The sequence below is a fragment of the Dipteris shenzhenensis genome, chromosome 12, assembly GCF_047967505.1.
Source record: "Dipteris shenzhenensis isolate YYH24624 ecotype China chromosome 12, Dip_SZ_1.0, whole genome shotgun sequence".
NCBI lineage: Eukaryota > Viridiplantae > Streptophyta > Polypodiopsida > Gleicheniales > Dipteridaceae > Dipteris > Dipteris shenzhenensis.
The window spans coordinates 28,084,015-28,105,336 of NC_141607.1; the positions used below are offsets into that span (position 1 = coordinate 28,084,015).

At 51.1% G+C, this 21,322-nt stretch overlaps 1 protein-coding gene across 1 annotated transcript in view; it reads left to right on the top strand.

Annotated features, from left to right (window-relative positions):
* Positions 1–5,295: 5,295 nt before the first annotated feature.
* Positions 5,296–21,322, top strand: part of LOC147896059 (epoxide hydrolase 3-like) — a 63,131-nt gene continuing 47,104 nt past the window's right edge. The window contains exon 1 of the mRNA XM_087382446.1: positions 5,296–5,468. Coding sequence (XP_087238572.1) covers positions 5,361–5,468 — 108 coding nt within the window. The 5' untranslated portion in view covers positions 5,296–5,360. The remainder of the gene's footprint in view (positions 5,469–21,322) is intronic.

Genomic DNA, 21,322 nt, shown 5'->3' on the forward strand with positions numbered 1-21,322 from the left:
TCACGGACTGTAGTCTCTGATCCACAGGTAGCCTGATAAAAGATTTCCAAGTGCCTACTGTGTAGGCGGGGCCTCTCTCCCATTTAGACCACTGCATGTAATGGGAAGTGCCCAATGGTCTGGCATGCTCGTCAAGAATACTATCATTCCAAATGATCGGCTGCCTATCAATCTCTTCGACGGTAGAAGGAGGAATCCTTCGAAGAGTGTTCCTGAAGCTCCCCCAAGCTTTCAGGATGGCAGTCATAAGAGGAGAGGCAGGAGATCTGAGAGGGGCTGATGTGAAAATCCAGCGAGGGCTGTCTACCCAATCATCTCCCAAGGTTGGTGTGCAAGCCTGAATGCGTCCAAAAAAGAAATCCTTCCAAGGTTCCTGCCCAGGCATGAGTCCCCTCACCACCACCTTACAAAGCAATGCCCTGCACTGCAAATCCGGGTCAATGACATTAAGGCCCCCTTCACATGTAGGGAGAATAATGGTCTCCCAGGCCACCCTTGCTGCAACATCTGCTGTGCCATCAAGTCCACTCCATAAAAAATTCCTGACTGGTCTGATGAGCTGAGTGATGCAATCCCTAGACCGGCACCAGCAAGAACACACGAACCAGGAGGTGGCCAAGAGAACCTGATTCACTACCACAACTCTAGATGCAAGGTCGAGTTTGGCAGAGCTCCAGAAAAGGAGCTTTTTCCTTATACTTTCTAGTACTGGGGCAAACTGCTGTGCTGGAGAGATGTCCAATCCTACCTGGCATCCCAAATACCTGATAGGAACACCCCTCTGAATCCAGGAAAAACCAATGTCAACACCCCAGCCTGGAGTGTCCTCATCACTGATCCAAAAGCCAAAGGATTTATGCCAGTTAATGTGTGCCCCTGCAGCTGAGCAAAAAATATCCAAGGCTGTCCGGAAAGAAACAAGTGACTGCAAGGAGGCCTGAATAAAAATAGCAGTGTCATCAGCCAACTCACAGTCAAAAAGCTCCTGCTCCTGTCTCAAGGGCAGTCTCAGCCCAAAAAGCTCAGCCTGAGATCTAAGGAAGATACTCATAGCTTCTGCCACAAAAAGAAAGAGGAAGGGGGCTAAAGGGCATCCCTGACGAACTGATCTGGAAATCTGAAACCTGTCACCCCTTACCCCACCAATCAAAACCTGGCTGTGGGCTGATCTGTAAAGGGAGGCCACACCTCTGATCCAAGCATCTGAAAATCCAAACCGTAGAAGAGTGCCCTCAAGAAAACCCCAATCTACTGTGTCATAGGCTTTCTCGAAGTCCAAGAGTAAAACTGCTAGCCTCTGCCCACTCTGCATAGCCCACTCTGTGGCTTCCCAAAAGGAAAATATATTATCAAAAATGCTCCTGCCATGCACAAAGCCTGTCTGAGTATCATGGATCAGGTCTGGAAGAAGGGGCTGTAGTCGGATGCTGATCGCCTTGGCAAGGATTTTGTAAAGTGTGCCCAAAAGAGTGATGGGTCTCCAATGGGATACAAAATTCCTGTTGCCACCTTTCGGGATAAGGTGAATGAGTCCCTCGGTCAATGAGTCAGGCATCTCACCCGAGTCCCAAATGCCCTGCAGGGCTGAAGTAATATGATCACCTATCATATCCCAAAAGGCTATAAAAAAAGGAGGAGTAAGACCATCAGAACCAGGGCATTTGCCCTTATGAAGGGCAGAAAGAGCAGCCTTGAATTCTGTGTTGGTAAAGCGTGCATCAAGTGAGCATAACATCTCTGGGGTGACCAACACAGGTAAACTCTGCCAAACTTCACCTCTAGCCGCCTCTCTGGCCTGTGAGTTCGGATCTGCGGAAAGAAGGGAGGTATAAAAATCTGTCGCTAAATGCATGACGGTTTCCGGATGGGACTGCAAAACGCCGTCAGAGTCAATAAGCTGCCTGACACTCTCTCTACTATGTCTGGGGCCAAGTGTAGAGAAAAAATGTTTATTGACTCTCCCTCCCATTTGTATCCAAAAGGACTCCCGTGCATGGAAGGCATACTCTGCTCTCTGATCAAGCAAGGTCTGCAAGTGAGCCCTTGCGGCAGCAAGGCGCTCCTGTATCCAAGCATCTGATGGTCGTTTCTGCTCCTCCCTCTGAAGGGCTGCCAACTGCCGGCGGATACCGATCTCTCGCCTGAGTACCTCACCTCGTCGAGCACTAGCAACTGAGTGATAGAAGTCGCTGATACTGTCAAGTGCTGTGGCCACATGTGAAGGACCGGCCACCCCCCCCTGCATATGAGAAACCCAGATCTCCAACACTACCTCTGTGAGAGTCTCATCCATGTATAAGGCGTCTGGGATCCTGATACTGTGAGACCGTCCTCTCAGATGAGGCTCTGAAATGGACAAAATTACCGGAAAATGGTCTGAAGTGGAAACACCGGGTGCAATGCAAACTGTCCCCCCTCTATCAAGAGCCCAGTCATCCACATAGAATCTGTCAATCCGAGCATGGATAGGCATCTGCACCCTATGGTTCGACCATGAAAACAAAAGTGACTGAGACTGAACAAGAAATGCATCATCTGACCAAGCATCTCTGCCACTAAACCTGAACAAGAAGGCATCCCAGGCTGCTCTCTCAAGGGAGTGGATACCACCTTCTCTGCCCCCTTTCTTATCAGAAGGTGCCTCAACCATGTTGAAGTCACCTCCAATAATCCATGAATCCGCAATGTCAGCCCACGAGAGCAACTCTTTCCAAAACAAAACACGGTCCCCTCTGTTGTTTGGAGCATAAAGGTTGAGGAAACCAACCTTACATCCGTCAATCAGAAGTAAAACCCACTGTGCCCTGGAGGGGGTTATGGTACCGTGTCCAATGACCAGAGGGAGAATAGAGTCTGAAACTGAAATGCATGTACCTCCTCTGGTTCCCAAGGCAGGAAGCCAAAAAGTCCGGCCTGAAAGCAGCTTACCTGACTTGGAGCAATCTCTGAAATCCAGTTTGTGTTCCTGAAGAAAAAGAATGTCTAGGGAACCACCTGAAACACCTGGATGGAGCTGATTCCTGATCAGCTGTCTGCGACGGCGATGAGGGATGCCGCCCAATCCCTGTATATTCCAACTGGCTATCCTCATCGGCGGGAGGAAGTGGGTTGGAATATCTTACCCGACCTGGTGGCGGAAACAGAAGCCTCTACCGGAGCAGACCTCCTGCCATATACACGAGGTCCGAGGGGAGGAAAATCCACAGGTGAGAGAGAGAATGATCTCTCAACAGGAATGCCGATAACTGGCTCTCCAAAAGTAGAGGGTACAAAATCATCATCTGGGAGGCTAGAGAGGTCCTCCAAAGCGGAAAAAGAGTTCCGCTGAGCCAATCCTGGGGAGGGGGTACGAAGGATTCCTACCGAAGCAGGAAGAGAATGTAAAACCCCCTTCCCTCTGTCGAAAGAGGGAGGCACCTGTACTGGATCCTGATCAACAAGTGGTGCAGACGAGGTGCCAACTACCTGCGCTGCTGAGGAAGGTACAGCCTGATCCAAGGGTGGAGTCGAACAAGGCTCCTGAACAGTAGTCTCCTCCTGAGGCTCCAAGGGGGTAGCCTCCGAAGAGGTGGAGGAGTGAACTAGAGTAGAGGGCCTAGCCGCGACCGGAACCCACCGTGGGCCAGAGGTGGGGTGGGGTGCTGAAGGGACTCGAGTAGCCCTAGGAGAGGGGGGAGCCCGAGTCTGAGGCCGTATCTGTGGAGCGGTCGGTCCTGCTCCAGCTCTCTGTCGTAAGCGAGTACGAGCTGGTTGCTTTGTGGGCCTCTTTTTCTTCTTTGGGCAATCTTTGGCGAAGTGCCCCGAGGATCTGCAAATCCTGCACTGGTCCTGCCGACCTGCAACCTCAAATCTCTGGCGGAAAAAAGACCCATCAGGTCGCTGTAGCATGATATGATCATCTGAAATACTGGGGTCCTGGACGATGACCCTAACCCTGGGTACCCCGTCCATCCTGACCGCCTCAGCAGCCGAAGAGGGCTCGCCAGGGAGAGGGGGGATCTCTGCCACCACACCAAACCTCTCGCCAATAACTGAAAGAAGCCGGTGATAGACTGAGGGAAGACCAGGGAACCTGATGAAAACAGAAACTCCCTGCTTGTCCTCTTCAACTGGGTCAAATCCCAGTTGAAAAGGAAACAAAAAGATCCTCCTGTAGCCTAGAAGTAGAAACCCGGCCTGTAGCAGGTCTCTCGTGACGTCCGGGGAATCTAGGCACACCTGAAAGAAACCCCGTCCCAACAAACGAACATCCTTGAGGTGGGGGGCGAGGTCCTGAGGAAGCGCTGACAGCATCCAATCTCTAGCTTGTGACCTGGAAGGGTGTGAGCCATGAATGCGTGCGAAGAAAGTCGTGGAACACTCATGTTCGAAATCCTTTTGCAACTGCTGTAGCTCGTCTTTTGAAAAAATTACAGTTCTCGCGGCCGGTGGGAGCGGAGACGGATTGACTGAATGGGAACCCATTCGTCAATCGAGGTGTGTTGGCCGATTCAAACACAAAAATAAAAACTCCGTCCGCTTTCCTGAATCCCAGGAGACCCCTATAAGAAAATAGGGGTAATCCAGAAGAAGGAGAGGAAGAAGGAGAAGGGAGAGAGAAGAAGAAACGAAGCGAGGAGAAGGGAAGGGGAAGGAGAAGGGAGGAGAAGCAGCAGCAGGCTGCAGCCGGGGGGAAGCAGCAGCAAGAGCGGGGGGGGAGCAGCAGCCTGCAGCGGGGGGGGAGCAGCAGCAGGTGCGGGGGGGGAGCAGCAGGCTGCTGCGCAGGGGGAGCAGCAGCAGGCGCGGGGGGGGAGCAGCAGGCTGCTGCGCAGGGGTAGCAGCAGCAGGCGCGGGGGGGGAGGAGCAGCAGGCTGCTGCGCAGGGGGAGCAGCAGCAGGCGCAGGGGGAGGCTGCTGCGCAGGGGGTGCAGCAGCAGGCGCGGGGGGGGGGGGGAGGCTGCAGCGCAGGGGGGGGAGGCTGCAGCGCGGGGGAAGGGGCAGTGTAGGGGAGAGGGCAGGTAGGAAGGGGCAGCGAGGAAGGAGGGGAGGGGGTAGCGAGGAGAAGCAGCAGGGAGCGGGGAGAGAGGCAGCAGGGAGCGGGGAGAGGAGCAGCAGCAGGGAGGAGGAGCAGCAGGAGGGAAGGGAGGGGACAGCGAGGAGGGGAGCAGGAGGAGCAGCAAGGAGCGGGGGAGCAGCAGAGAGCGGGGAGAGCAGCAGCGAGGAGAGCAGCAGTGAGGAGGGGAGCAGGAGGAGCGGGGAGCAGCAGCAGTCACGATTTGGCACTCAGCCGCCCTTTCTGCCACTCTTACGGAATTTTGGTATTCATGGCGTCATCAAATCCCTGCTCTTGCGGAAGCAGGTTATCATGCTGTTGCACCAGATATGCGTGGCTATGGAAAATCTGATGTTCCTAAAGATGTGAAGAAATATACGATATTCCACATAGTGGGAGATTTGATTGGGCTGCTTGATGCTTTGGGAGAGCAGCAGGTAAATATGCTTGTGACGACTTATTCAGGGTTTTTTTTCCCATGTTCTGGCTTCTTTATCTTGCTCAAACAAAATATAATGAACATTGTTCTCCACCTTGTGCCCTTTGTCTTTTTACTTGAAACATACAAAATTAAGTTGATCAAAGGTTGTTTCCCCTTTTTTGTAGATTTTCCTCCCTTTCCGTTAACAGTTTTAAGTCATTGCTTTGTTTGCTTGGCCTAGTTTAACTGTTTGAGGGGAGGGGTTCCTATCCTCCCGGAGGTGTTACCGGAGGCCAAAGGCCACTGGCGTGAGAAGCATGAGTTTTGCAATGCTCTAATGCAATGGATCGCGCAAAGCGCACCGTGCAGTAGTGTGCGAGTGCCGTATGCTATACTACAGTGAACGACGATGTACGAATGCACTATGCTAAATGACAATCACCGGCCAACTCCACAACATAAGCAGAATAATTGGTCAACAATCCCCATATCGGGAAGAGACAAGAGAGATGAGAAAGTGACCAAGTTGGCCAAAGTACCTATCACTGGACTAGTGTCCCCAGGTCACAAGTCGCAAGTCACAAGAATACACAGGTCTATCCCCATAGTAGACAAAGGGTACACACAAGTCTCTAGTAGCTCTAGCCTCTATCTCTCCTCACTCTCCTCTCTTTCGCTCCAGTGCCGAATGCTGAATGAATTTTCCTCTCTGCCCCTTCTCCTTCATCCTCATCCCCCGCCTTGGAGGTTCCCTTCTTCGCTGAGAATCCCCCTCTTTCTTCCCATTGGTCATCCTCTTATCTCCTTAGTTGTTGAGGATAGCCGTTGCGCCGCTGGCTCTCTTGATGGCTACGGCAACTTCGTGACTCCCTGACTCGCTAGCCTGATGGTGTAAATTCTCCATGTGTAGGTGAGCTGGATCACCTGACTTGCCAACGTGATGGTGTAAATTCTCCATGTGCAGGTGAGCTGGATCACCGCACCACTGCACCACTGTATCACTGAACCACTGTGTAAATGTAAATACTCCTGACTGCTCCATGTGCTAAGCTCACTCTCCATGTGCGTAGCTCTTGATGAGATACACTTTGGACATGATACTCCTGGTTGACCTGTGGTTGACATGTGTCGACCTATGGTTGACATGTGTCATTACATGATTGCCTCAGATAGTACTCCTGGATGAACCCGTGTGATCGCGTGGCTAACTTGTGTTGACACATGGTCAACATGTGGTCAATGCCTGTCCACAGGTGGTCGTTGTGTGATAAGGTTACAGTTTCCCCCGCCACGATCATTCACCCATCCCGGTGAATAGAAATGGAGGACGAATCCGTCAAAGAAAAAATAAAAATGAACTTACAAACCATTGATATGGTGATGGAGTAGGAAAAGTAAATGGTATAGACCATGTGGTTGGCGGTGGGAGTAATCCAAGATTTGTATTAAGTTGAAACAAACTACTGCGTGATAAGGGACAGCATGGAAAATTGCAAAACAAAACTGAGTACATCTTGAGGTAAAACACTGATATTTACAGTGAGGGCCAAGCAGCTTGGCAAAATCTAACAGTGCAAAAAAAAGACCCAAACACCCATGTATCAACCCTTGTATGAGATTATTGAGGGTGGTAGTCAGCAGCCTGTTCCTCTGACTTCTCCTCTTCCGCCTTCGTATTTGGCTCTGTGGCCTTTTGCTCATCCCTTTGCTCTGGATCAGTCATATGTATCTTTGGATGGGGTGCTTCCTCCTCACACTCAAGCGTGTCCATCACATTTCTGAGATTTTCATACTTGGCTTTATATCGGTGGTATCACCGGTAATAATGATCCTTTTGCCCTTGCAAGGTGGACTGGGAACTCTGGAGGGTGGCCAACTGCGTCCGAAGATCTGTGAATTCTTCCTCCATGGATGAACGCTTCTTTTCCAATTCAGCCACTCTAGATTCTGAGTTTTCCTTAGCAATCTCGGAGGAAGACAATGACTCTTTTAACTGTGTAATCTCCTGGTGAAATCTGGTCACCTCTGTGACATGCTGGCTTTGCAAAGTTGCCAGAGCTGTTGCATGTTGGCTGCGTAGTGTTTTCATTTCTGCTTCCCATTCCTGCCTGTGATTATGGAAGCGATCCTCAAGGGCAGCCTGCTGAATGTTCCAAGCGATGTCACGCTCATGTATTGCTGAGTCCTCCTCTTTCTGCCACCTTTCCTCCTGTTGTCGAAGTGTCACGTCTGTGGCACGCTACTGGGCTGCCTATGCTCTCTCGAATTCTAACTTCAAATGTTGCTGTTGAGAGAGGAGCTTATGAGCATAACCTGTGGAATTGAAGACCGCTGTCCCAAGCTGCGTGAAGGTGTCATCCATGATACGCTGAGCAAGATGCAGGGACCTTTTCATTCACGCATACCTGTCGCTGTAATTCATCCTATCTTCCAAATTAATCACGTCCCCCAATTCCTCAAACATGTCAGGGAGAGCTCCCTCTTCCTCGGTTGACAGGTTTCCTATAGGTGCCAATTTGTCCAGTGCACAAAACATGTTGGGGCCCTGGAGATCTTTTTGTTCTGTGCGAGGCAGTCCTGCAAGGGAATGGTGAAGATTTGATTGAGATCCTCCTCTTCCCCACATACTGGTGAACGTTTTTTGTGAATGACAGATAGTAGTTGGCTGTAATCTTCATTCTGTTTTTCCACCAGGGAAATATTTGAAAGAGGTGGGCCTGATGAAGCAGCTATGTAAGCTGTGAACATATCATTCTCATGAAGGGGTGGGCAATCCATAGATTGGGGCAAAATCCCTCCCTCAAATACCTCCTCTGATGCTGAAGTGGCCGATGGAGGATCTCCTCGAGAGGGGCTCCCACTCCGGTCTCTGATCCTGTCTCTGCCCTGTGGTGGTCGTGGTGGGGAGGCCGAAATGTGAAGTACTCCCTGGGATGACATCCCCTGAGAAAGCCCATGGGAGTCAGGTCCCATGCTAAGATTCAGGTCCAACACCTGGTCCAACACATGGTCAGAGGTCGGCTGAACTGTGGTGATGACTGCATCGGTGAAAGTGGTCGGGAGTGAAGATGAAACAGCTGCAGTCCTTCGTAACAATACACCTTTCGAGGAAGTCCATGGTACAACAGTCATCGTCACTGGTACAACAGTCGTCGTCACTGGTACAACAGGGGGTGTACCTGGTGCAATCCCTCCCATTGAAAGTGTGGAGATCCCTGGAGAAGCCTAGACAAGTGTGACTGATGGAGAGGCAAGTCTTGGCACAGGCACGGTAGATGGAGATACAAGACATGTCATTGATGGGAAACCTGTGGCACAGGTAACAGAATATACTGAAGAAGCTCCGGTGCAGACTTCATGAGGTGGCACTCGCCGAGGTGTCCTCCTGATCGAAAGAGGAGAGGAGGCAGTTCCGAGGGAAGGAACAGTGGAAGTGACAGTGAAAGAGATGGAAGAGGGGGTGACAGGAGGGGAGAGAGATGATGAAGGGAGGCGACCTGTGACAATGGTAGGAGGGTTGGCCTTCCACTGATGAAGTAAGAAGGTGAGGTGGGGCCCACAAGTACAGGTATATGTGCCCCGACGCTTGTGAACTGTGTTACGGAAGGCAGAGTAGAAGAGTGAGGCGAAATCGTAGGGAGTGACCGAGAGAATGGAGTCTAAGGCAGAATGGATTGCCTTGGTGATGAAGAAGTGACCTGGGGCAGAGTAGAAGTGCGTGAACAAATACCTCGCTAGAAGCGCCTCTCGGCTGTTTCCCTCGAGAACCTTCTTGCACTCATGTCCTCTGCGATGATTTTTACACGTAGACAAGAAGGACAGGAATGTGGGTGAGTCAGTGTGAGGTGGCAAAAAGGAAAGTGTGGGAAGACAGAGATATGTGGATACGAGACTAGGAGTGAATATGTGACGAAAATCCAAGAATCCAAATGTGTCTGTTGCAAAGTTATAAGACTGAATGAACGCAGTACACATTTGGACGTCCACCTGGGGAAGTGTGACATCATCAAACTCCATGAGAGACATGCAGGCTATCTGGGTGGAAGATCACAAGCTGTACTTTGTGGGGCCAAATCACCACTACCGTTACTGTGACCACTGTGCCCACTGGATGCCTTGGATGGTGTTTTGATTGTACCTGTGGGGGGCAGATAGTCAGAGCCTCCATGATCTAAATCAGAGGAACTCGAAAAGGGGGATAGCTCCTCATCTGATATGATAGTGATCCTATTGGAGGGAGGTGAATCTGCAGCTGCTTGAGGTCGTTTGGAAGTGCTCTGTGGTGTAGACCCGGCACCCAGGTCATCAGTGGTGCGTTTGCCAAGTGATGCCATGGAAGATGGTCCTGATCCTGTTTTGTGGCCTGCCCGAGCCCGATGGAAGTCAACGAATAAAGTATTGCGGGGTAATCTGGGTTTGTACTTGTGGCGAGGGGCACGGGTAGGCATGAACGATGGCGTCATATGGAGAGGAAAAGAGTGCGGAGGGGGTGTCGATGTCAAGGTGTGGAGAGGCAAGGAGGGAGGAGGAGGTGTTGATGTCGAGGTTAATAAGAGGAAAAGAGTGTGGAGGGGGTGTTGATGTCAAGGTCTGGAGAGGCAAGGAGGGAGGAGGAGGTGTTGATGTCGAGGTTAATAAGAGAGGAGCCCGGAATCTGCTACGAGAGAATTCCTTAGCAGAGCCACCAATGCAGGCCCATGCTTCGTATGGAGAGGAAAAGAGTGAGGAAGGGGTGTCGGTGGATAGGGAAGGAGGGGTGACGAGGGGGCAGGAGGGGGGCTGGAACAAGGAGGGGAGAGGGGGTGATGCAAAGGGTGTAGGGAGGAGAAGGGGGGAGAGTTGCGCAGGAGAGGGGGACGTAGGCAGGTAGAGGGAGAGGGTAGAGGGGGGGTTGCGCTGGAGAGGGGGGAGGCAGGTAGAGGGAGAGGGGGAAGGGGCTGCGCAGGAGAGAGGGGGAGGGGGAGGGGCAGGGTGGTGGGTCGAGGGAGAGAGGGGAGGGGGCTGTTGCGCAAGAGAGGGGGGAAGGCAGGTAGAGGGAGAGGAGGGAGGGGCTGCGCAGGAGAGAGGGGGAAAGGCAGGGTGGCGGGTAGAGGGAGGGAGGGCGGGGGGGGGGGGGGCTGTTGCGCAAGAGAGGGGGGAGGCAGGTAGAGGGAGAGGGGGGGGAGAGGCTGCACAGGTGAGAGGGGGAGGGGCAAGGTGGCGGGTAGAGGGAGAGAGGGGGGGGCTGTTGCGCAAGAGAGGGGGAGAGGGCCAGGGTGGCGGGTAGAGGGAGAGAGGGGGGGGGCTATTGCGCAGGAGAGGGGGAGAGGGGCAGGGTGGCGGGTAGAGGGAGAGAGGGGGGGGCTGTTGCGCAGGAGAGGAGGGAGGGCAGGTAGAGGGAGAGGGGGGGGATGTTGCGCAGGAGGGAGGGGGAAAGGCAGGGTGGCGGGTAGAGGGAGAGAGGGGGGGGCTGTTGCGCAGGAGAGGGGGGAGGGCAGGTAGAGGGAGAGAGGGGGGGCTGTTGCGCAGGAGGGAGAGGAGGGAGGGGCTGTGCAGGAGAGAGGGGGAGAGGGAGGGTGGCGGGTAGAGGAAGAGAGGGGGGCTGTTGCGCAGGAGGGAGAGGAGGGAGGGGCTGGGTGGCAGGTAGAGGGAGAGAGGGGGGGGCTGTTGTGGAGGAGGGAGGGGGAAAAGGCAGAGTGGCGGGTAGAGGAAGAGAGGGGGGGGCTGTTGCGCAGGAGGGGGGGAGGGCAGGTAGAGGGAGAGGAGGGAGGGGCAGGGTGGCGGGTAGTAGAGGGAGAGAAGGGGAGGAGAGGGAGCTGCGTGGAGAGGGAGAGAGCTGGTTGCCAAGGAGAGGAGAGCTGAGAGGAGGAGCCGGTTGCCAAGGAGGAGGGAGAGAGCTGGTTGCCAAGGAGAGGAGAGTTGGCCGCCAAACTAGCGCGCTCTTTGAGTGTGGTGTGTAAAGGGTGGAGAGAACCGATGGAGGCGAGAGAGAGCCAAAAAGCAAATCCACCAAACTTAACCTTATCCACCAAAAATAGCATATCCACTAAATTTAGCATATTTGTCAAGTTTAGCTTATTTGCCAAATTTAGCATATTCGCCACATTTGGCTAAGTGCCAAAAATAGGTTGGGGACGTGCATCGCCAGGATGATGGAAGATGGAAGAAAAAGAGATGAGTGTGACAAAGGGTGGAGAGAGAAAGTATTGGTAGGAGAGAGGTGGGGGAATGACATAGGGTGGAGAGAGAAGGTGTTTGTAAGAGGGAGGCAGAGGTGGAAAGGGTGGAGAGGGAATGAGTTTGTAAGAGAGAGGTGGGGGTTGGACAAAGGGTGGAAAGAGAAGCGATTTGTAAGAGAGAGGTAGGGGGTTGGACATAGGGTGGAAAGAGAAGGTGTTTGTAAGAGAGAGGTAGGGAGTTGGACAGAGGGTGGAAAGAGAAGGTTTTTGTAAGAGGGAGGTGGAGAGTTGGACATAGGGTGGAAAGAGAAGGTTTTTGTAAGAGGGAGGTGGGGAGTTAGACAAAGGGTGGAAAGAGAAGGGTTTTGTAAGAGAGAGATAGAAGTTGGACAAAGGGTGGAAAGAGAAGGGTTTTATAAGAGAGAGGTAGAACTTGGACAGAGGGTGGAAAGAGAAGGTTTTTGTAAGGGGGAGGTGGGGAGTTGGACAGAGGGTGGAAAGAGAAGGGTTTTGTAAGAGGGAGGTGGAGAGTTGGACATAGGGTGGAAAGAGAAGGGTTTTGTAAGAGAGAGGTAGGGGGTTGGACAGAGGGTGGAAAGAGAAGGTGTTTGTAAGAGAGAGGTAGGGAGTTGGACAGAGGGTGGAAAGAGAAGGTTTTTGTAAGAGGGAGGTGGAGAGTTGGACATAGGGTGGAGAGAGAAGGTTTTTGTAAGAGGGAGGTGGGGAGTTGGACAGAGGGTGGAAAGAGAAGGGTTTTGTAAGAGAGAGATAGAAGTTGGACAGAGGGTGGAAATAGAAGGGTTTTGTAAGAGAGAGGTAGAACTTGGACAGAGGGTGAAAAGAGAAGGGTTTTGTAAGAGGGAGGTGGGGAGTTGGACAGAGGGTGGAAAGAGAAGGGTTTTGTAAGAGCGAGGTGGAGTGTTGGACATAGGGTGGAAAGAGAAGGGTTTTGTAAGAGAGAGGTAGGGGGTTGGACATAGGGTGGAAAGAGAAGGTGTTTGTAAGAGGGAGGTGGGGAGTTGGACAAAGGGTGGAAAGAGAAGGGTTTTGTAAGAGAGAGGTAGAAGTTGGACAGAGGGTGGAAAGAGAAGGGTTTTGTAAGAGAGAGGTAGAACTTGGACAGAGGGTGGAAAGAGAAGGGTTTTGTAAGAGGGAGGTGGAGAGTTGGACATAGGGTGGAAAGAGAAGGGTTTTGTAAGAGAGAGGTAGGGGGCTGGACATAGGGTGGAAAGAGAAGGGTTTTGTAAGAGAGAGGTAGAAGTTGGACAGAGGGTGGAAAGAGAAGGGTTTTGTAAGAGAGAGGTAGAAGTTGGACAGTGGGTGGAAAGAGAAGGGTTTTGTAAGAGAGAGGTAGGGGTTGGACATAGGGTGGAAAGAGAGGTGTTTGTAAGAGAGAGGTAGAACTTGGACAGAAGGTAGAAGGAGAAGGAGTTGTAAAACAGGATGAAAAGAGGAGGCCGTAGTTAGAGAGAGAAAATGACACAGAGTGAGAAAGGGAGGTCGCATTTAAAGGGTGGTCATTTAGAGAGAGAAAGTGGCACGGGATGAAAAAAGGTCACACTTAAAGAGAGAAAGTGGCTCGGGGTGAAAAGTGGAGGGCGCACTTAGAGAGAGAAAGTGACACTCGAGTGGAAAGAGAAGGACCCATGTAGAGAGAGAAAGTAGCATCAAGGGGAGAGAGGAGGGGCCAATGAGAGAGAGAAAGTGGCACCAGGGGTAGAGAGGAGGACCCTTGTAGAAAGAGAAAGTGGCCCTCACTAAGAGGGAGAAGATGTCACCAGGAAGGAGAAGGACTAGGAGGGTGTTTTCTCATTGATCATGGTACCTCTTAATGGGTGACCCATTCACTAGTGCAGGTAGGAGTCTGCCTTCCAAAGTGGCCAAGTAGACTCTGCCACTTGGGATAAGCTTGCTAATGAAAAATGGACCTGTCCAACCACTCACAAACTTAGGTTTGTGTTTTTGACCAATGTCCTCCATGTCGGTGGACGATCCTCAATGTTTACTGCAGTACCATCATTGTCCTCAGTACGATCAGTGGTGTCCGCTGTAGTACCCCTAGTGACCATTCTCTTATACATGTGTGGACTATTGCAAAGTCCAAAGGGCATCCTTTCGTAAACTAGTTCAGCCAGACCCTGTCGTTCTGGGTGGATTTCTGATACTGCAAGTAGGTGTTCTTCTTGATCTTTTTGTTGGCATAGTTCCACCATGTTGACCGCTAAGGAGCCCAGGGCTCCCATCCAATCCAAAATGACAGCTTCCTCGTCTTCTTGATCAGCCTGATCCAACAAGTAGGTCAAACTTTCAAATCCTTCTAGGGTTGTCTCCTCATTGATATCTTGGTCACCACCCCTGGGCCACTCCCCACAGGCCCAATGCTCCTTTGCGGCTCTGGCTTGTTCTTCAAAATCCTCCTCTCCTAGTTCTATTGGTGTGTGCCTTGCCTGCCCTGTGACCATATCTATTTCGAGGGATGTCGATCCCAGGGGCAATCGAACTTCATCAGTTGACCGATCCTGAATGGCTTTTGAAGACCGCAACCATGGCCTACCAAGAAGTAGAGGGTAAGTTTGTTCATTTTCGGTCATATCAAGGACAACAAAATTGCAGAGAAAAGTTACTCTGCCAATCTTCATGTGAACACCTTTGACTGCACCCATTGGTTTTACTCTGCATTGATCAGCCATGCGTACTTGAAAGTGAACATCACTTGTCAACTTCAACCCTAGTTTTTGGAGTGTACCTTTCGGCATAATGTTCACAGCCGCCCCACCATCGAGGAAGACGTCCTTCAGCTCCACTCCATGGATCTCCACGATGAGCTTGGGACTTTGTTCACAAGTGAGGGTAGCGTAGGCAGAGAAGTGGTCTGGTGTAGACCCATGCTGAGCCGGTAATGTCTCTGGTGTTGGCTCACTCGGAGTAGATCCCTTGTGTCGACCTCCTGGGAGGCGATTCAGAAATGTAATAGTCTGATGCTTGATTTGGGGGGACAATAGACAAAGTTGTCGTAGAGTGAGGTTGGGTTTGAAACTCATAAGATCTTCAAACAGAGAGTAGTGGTGGACACTAGCATTAGCCTTCTGCAACCTCATCCTCCTAGCCTCTGGCCCAGGGTCAAAGCTTACACGAGGATGTGGATGTAGGTCTGAACTGTGAGTCATTGTCTCCAGGGGTTTCTCTTCCATTACTCCTTTCCCTTTTTCCTAGGCAGGACTAGGTCTTGTCCCCATAGCCCCTTCTCTGTTGAGTGCTATTGGGGACAAAGTGGGAGGACCTACTCGTGCCTCCTTATCCCAGTGCTGTCCGAGGGTTGTCACTTCTGTTGCAAACCTCACAGTTCTGGACTTGCGGGATGGAAGCTGAGGTGTGCTACCTTCATCTTGAGAACTTGTTTGAAGATCTCTCATGACTCCCTTTACCACCTCCTGATACCTCTAAGGCATAGAGTGATCACCCGAGGATGAGGCACTTCCAGAGTTAGTGGTTGACCTTAATGGCTGTGTGCCCTTTGAGTTTGTTTCTGAGTCACTATCAGAAGCCAGCATGGGTGGTCTATTCCTGGGCGTACTGTGTACCTTGGAGGAGGAGAATGACCTCGGTGGGGGAACACTTGTCGAACTCATTGGTGCTGAGGTCTCCAGTGCTGACTCTGAGTCACCCTTACATTTGTCACCTTTTGTATGTGACCGTGTCACAGCGCCCAACACTGCGCCAATCAAATGGGGACTGTTGCCCTCCCCCGCCACTACTACATCAACCATATTCACTTGGGATGCAGGTTCCACTCTTCTATTGGGACAATCTCTGGTGTAGTGGTCGTTTGGTTGCACTGTGTACAAGAGGGTCCCCCGAATGGCTGTGTATAATCATCTTGGTAGTGGCCGTACCCGCCACATCTGTAACACATGATGGGTCTTCTAAAGTTTGTACCTCTGCCTACACCTCCACGTCCACCTCGGAAACCACCCCTTCGACCGCGTTGATAAGAGGGTCCATAGCCACCTCCTGACATAGGTGGTTGGTACGGGGCATAGTATGGCTGAGGATAGAAATAAGGGGAACCAATTGAATTGGGGGCAGGAGCTTGGAGCAAAGGGGGAGTCGGAAGCAATGGAGGTGGCATGACAGGAGGAGGAGGTGGCTCAGATGCTCGTGCAAGAGGGGGAGCAGGAGATACTTCTGCTTGGCCAGAAGTTATGGGTACCATTCTGTTGACTGCAGCAACTAGAGGTTCCCCTAAGGTATACTCTAGAAGAAGCTTCCTTAATCCTTTGAGGTACCTACACTCAGAGGCATCATGTCCATGGATCTCACAAAATGTACAAAATGAGGTAGAAGTAGGTACCTTTTGCTTGGAGAGGCACTCCCAGTAACCATGGTTAGAACCCTTGCATTCTGTGCACCAAAGGCCACTTCAAATTTGGGCCTCAAAGGACGATTGGCCATCCACCTTTATTCTATCTTTCAAGCCTTCTTTGATTTCTTCTAACTCCTTCTTGAGTTGCTGTGCCATGCGGATGATCCCTCCTCTCTTGGGAGTTGGGTGGTCGTATTCGTTGATGAGGCAAAGCTTAACTGTGACCGTTCCATCTTGACAGCTTCTTTTAGGAAGTCTTGAAGTGAGGCATGTTCAGGGAGTTTATCCACCAACCTTATAGCAATGGAAGGGGGTAATGCTTTCAAAAACCATCCCTTCATGACAGCATCATTAGGTGGCACAGAAATCTTTGCCGCCAAGACCCTCATCCTTGTGTACATCTCAGACTTGCTTTCTCCAGGCTTCATGGTGTCAGTGGATAACTCTTGGACAATCATGTGTTCGAATTTTTCCAACTTGAAAGTACGTAAGAATTCCTCCCTTAGGTCTGTCCACATCTGGAAGTGGTCCGGAAGAAATTGACTATACCATACATCCGCGGCATCCTCCAATGACGAGGGAAAGATGTGAAGGAACGCATGCTCATTCTCCACACCTTTAGCTCTACATGCTGTGAGGAACTTCCTCACATGAGCTTCCGCATCCTCATGCCTAGACCATTGGATGGTCCAGCCCCAGGAGCAACTCTACTCCACCTATTATCATAGCACCAGCAGCGAGATCTCCAGCCACACCAATAGTTTTCGCACTTGTATTAGGAGACCCTGCCATTGCCCAAGCACAGGAAGAATGGGACAAGAAAGATAAGTATGCATATCATCTGATCAAGGCAGAATGTGCAAGATGTCATGCTAGGACAACTCAACACAGTCAAGACATCAAAAGAAGCATGGGATATGTTCGCAACTCTCTACGAGTCCAAGAACACATCCAGGATTCTCACACTCAGAAACCAAAACCCACCTAGGCTGGCTTCTGGACAGCAAGGTGGAAGGGATATAGGCAGAGAGTCTACATATGCTCGAGGTGGAGCACGCGGGCTCAGAGATCTAGAAGTGCCAGGCTTGTAGTTGAAGAACCTTTTGGTATTGTATCCTATCCTAGTTTCTGAACGGACGGAAATATAAAGTGTTGCTTCTATATTTGTCTCTGAGCATTTTCTATTTATTGGCTTGCACATAAGTTAAGATGTTAGTGATTCCACACCCCACATCACACTGTGTGAGCTCTTGGGCATTACTATTAGTCTTTCGCTATGCATACCCTCTGTTGGGTCATCTCTAACATGGTATTAGAGCCCAAGTAGGAGGCTCACAGGTGTGGGAGCCTGAAGGCAGGGACCTTACTGAAGGACGACCCTGATTTAGATCCTCTTGGGAATTGACTTCCATGACTGGAAGATTGTGCCCTTGCGAGAAGGAGGGTGACTCAGGTTCAGTCAGGTGCGTTCAGAGTTCTAGTCTACTAAAACTTGAGTTTGGTTGACTTTGTTGTGTGATATGATGTCGACCTCTACATCCTCTTCAGCCCCTGCTCTCCCTTCGTCCTCCCCCAGTTTTCTCTCATTCACTATCCCTAACTTCGAAGAGTCTAGGAAACTAGACGGGACCAACTACCCGATTTGGAAGGTGAAAACCCGGAGCCATTTAGTGGCTAGGAAGTTGTGGAAGCTGACAATGGGAGTGGAGGCGAAGCCGGAGGACATGGTGGACAGGCAAGGGAAGATAGTCATGGCAGTGGAGATAGAGAGGAGCTCAAGCTTGGGAAGATAGAGATTGCCCATGCCCTGGCATTAATCATAGGGACTACGGCGGACTCTGTTCTTCCACATATCCAGACGGTCGAGACATCAGTAGAGGCGTGGGTCACTCTAAAGGATCTATACAAAACGGACAACACCTCCCGGATATTGCTTCTTCAACATCAACTCACAATCTTGATATGGAAGAAGGAGATAAAGTACATAGCCACTTGACGAAGGTCAAGGTGGTGAGGGATCAACTGGCTGCAGTTGTGGTCAGAAGATAGACTCATGCCATTTGACCTTGATGGTACTGAGGAGACTACCTCGTAGTTTCAAGAGCTTTGTTACGACCGTGACAGCAAGACAGAGGACCAAACCTCTGATATTTGAGAAGTTGGGTACTACTATAGGAGAAAGCTCGGGAGAAGCTCTACAATGACGACAAAGACGACAAGGCAATGCTGGTGAAGGATTACGCTAGCAAGGGAAAGGGCAAGCCTAATGGTGGCAAGTCGAAGAAAGATGACTCTGACGATGAGAAGACTTTGAAGAGTAAGCAGAAGAAGTGCTTCTATTGTGATACGCCAGGACATTTTGCAAAGGACTATAGAAAGAAAAAGGCGGATCAGAAAAACAAAAAGGAGTCCGACTTAGATTCAGAGGGAGACGCCAAAGCAAATGTGGTAATCAAAGAGTTGTTCTTGGTGACATCATCGAGAAATCACAGTGAGGATGTCTGACATAGAGATGTGGGCCGATGAGGAGTCAGATGCCTTTGTGAAGGTGAAGGATAGCATGGAGCGCTTGGTACCTTCCAGGTGCGTGGCTGTTGACACTAACACAAGGGTCCATGGATTCCATGGAGGGCCCTGGGGTCTCATGGTCAGATGGATGCTGTACTTCAGAAGGGGACAATACAAGATTACACAAGCTCTTGGTGGGTGCCTCGATGAGGTACAGAGTTTTCTTTCATAGCAAACACATAGGCAGTACAATAGTCTGGTATGTACTTGATATTTTGCATTTGAGCCTTTATAGCATGCTGTGGGGAGACTCCGCTCTTCATTTTTCTCAGGAGATACGAGATTGGAAGGAATTGGCCATCTTCGAAGGCAGAAGGGGAAGTATTGGTGCTTCTTCAAATCTCAGATGCAGATTGCTAGAAGGTGATCGACAAAGAGTACTGAAGCCAGAAGAGTAACTGCTCTTGAGAACTCAGCAAGAGTTCATAGTCCAGGTTATCTGGAAATATTCATTGGTTGCAGATCTTGCCAAAGGAAGGACGGGTTGAAACAGACCCTCATAGCATGGTGCCTGGAAGACTCTAGGTTGTTCACTCATTATGAGGGGGACAACTGGAAGATCGTGACGGCTGGATTGCTCGAGTTCGAAGGCGGGAACATGACTGAAGGAGGTGGTGCCAGGAGGTGCTACCAAAGATGGACCTGTGTACCAGGATAGTGTACGGAAGCACTGGTGGAGCAAGAGCCACTGGATGCAAAGCCAAGAAAAGATTTTGACATCGAAATGTTCCAGAGGACTATGACCAGGGAGTTACTAGAACATTGTCATCGACGTGTTGGCATTGGGCCTGGATGTGTCAGTGAGAGGGGGTGTTGGAATGGTCACCTCCCCATCTGTAAGCCCCCATATCAGGAGAGCATGGGGGAGGTAGACCTGGAAATATTGGGGCTGCCACATGGGCAGCACATGAGCTGCCATGTGGGCAACTGTCAAGACAAAGGGCAGGCCATGGACCTGCAATTGGAGGCGCAGCATGGCGACCTGTTTGGGAAGGCTTGTGTGCAGGGTTATTACTTGCAGCAGGTCCTAAACAAGGCGCGGCTGAAGTACGTCTGCATGGCGAGGGTCTACGTGCAGGCATAAGGCCTGCAAACAGGCCTGCATTAGGCGCAGGAAGGGGCAAAGGCAGCAGTCGAAAAGGGGCTGCCAAAGGCCCTTTTATAGGGCTGGTTGGACCAGCCAACCAAGTCGGTTTGCGACAGACCAGGTCGGCCAGTCTGGTCGGCCCAAACAGACCTAGGGGTCGGCCCTACCAGGTCAGTCCATTTCAGGGCCCCTTGAGCCTATATAAAGAGGCCATTGGGCCTCATTCATTCATCACTTGGAGCAGCCCTCAGGACAGCAGACAGAAGCAGCAAAGGGGGAGCCTTAGGCCTACATTCAAGAGGACAAGGTGACCTAGGAGAAGCTGCAGACTGAGCTAGGGTGGCTGCCCACCTAGGCTGGTTTCCGGACAGCAAGGTGGAAGGGATCTAGGCAGAGAGTCTACATATGCTTGAGGTGGAGCACGCGGACTCAGAGATCTAGAAGTGCCTGGCTTGTAGTTGAAGAACCTTTTGGTATTGTATCCTGTCCTAGTTTCTGGATGGACGGAAATATAAAGTGTTGCTTATATATTTGTCTCTGAGCATTGTCTATTTATTGGCTTGCACATAAGTTAAGAAGTTTGTGATTCCACACCCCACATTACATTGTGTGAGCTCCTGGGCATTACTATCAGTCTTTCGCTGTGCGTACTCTCTGTTGGGTCATTTCTAACATTAGTGCAGGTCTGAAATAGCTTGAAATCAGCTCCAGGCTTGATGATTTTGGCTAAACTCAGGCGGCAGTGAGAAAAAAAAGTCCACAAGCAGATTTTGCACGATAAAATCGCCAGATTTCACAAGGGATTCAATTCTAGAGGCTAGGAGAGGACTCGGCAGGTATGTGGAAGGTGTGGGCTGATGCTGGGGACACTAGAGCAACCTTCTCTAATACCAAAGTGATGGAGATGGGGCAGAGACACAACGTGGAGAGAGCAAAACATGAGAATCCACAAACTGAAGTTTCAAGAATGAAAGAGTGGAAGAGTACCAAGGTTGTCAACATGACAAAACTCTAGGTCAACCCAAGCTAGGGCTAGAACCCACACAAGCCTTAATTCAACCACTAACAATGGTTAGGGGAAAAAACCTTAGATAATGAAAAAGTGCCCCTAACCCTTCTAACTAATTATAACATTGGCCACTACCTTAAATAGTACAATATTTCCAACAGATTTGGCTCAGCCATGTCATCCAAGGAAGTGGAAGTTGTTTTGTTGTCCTGCATGTGAAATTGTTCGAGCAGATGTGTGTGAAATCTAGAAACATTTCAAAGAAGCTGCTTCTCCTCCCTATACACCCCTTTCTGCCCTCTCTCAGCCCCTCCCTACCTCCCATCCCCACCCCTCCCTCCTCCCTCCCCACCCCTCCCTCCTCCCTCCCCTCAGCCCCCTCCCTGCCTCTCCTCTCCCGCCTCCCTCAGCTCCCTCCCCATCTCCCTACCCCCGCCTCCGTCAGCCCCTAACCCCCGCCTTCCCTCAGCCCCTACCCCCACCCCTCCCCCGTCTTCCTGAGCCCCTACCCCCGCCTCCCTCAGTCCCCCTGTCCGCTTCCCTACCCCCACCTCCCTCAGCCCCCCTCTCCGCTTCCCTACCCCCACCTCCTTCAGCTCCTCCCCCCACCCCTAGCCTCACCCCTCCTCCCTCAGCCCCTCTCCCAGCCTACTCCTACCCCCTTTCCTAGCTTCTCCCCCCCTCC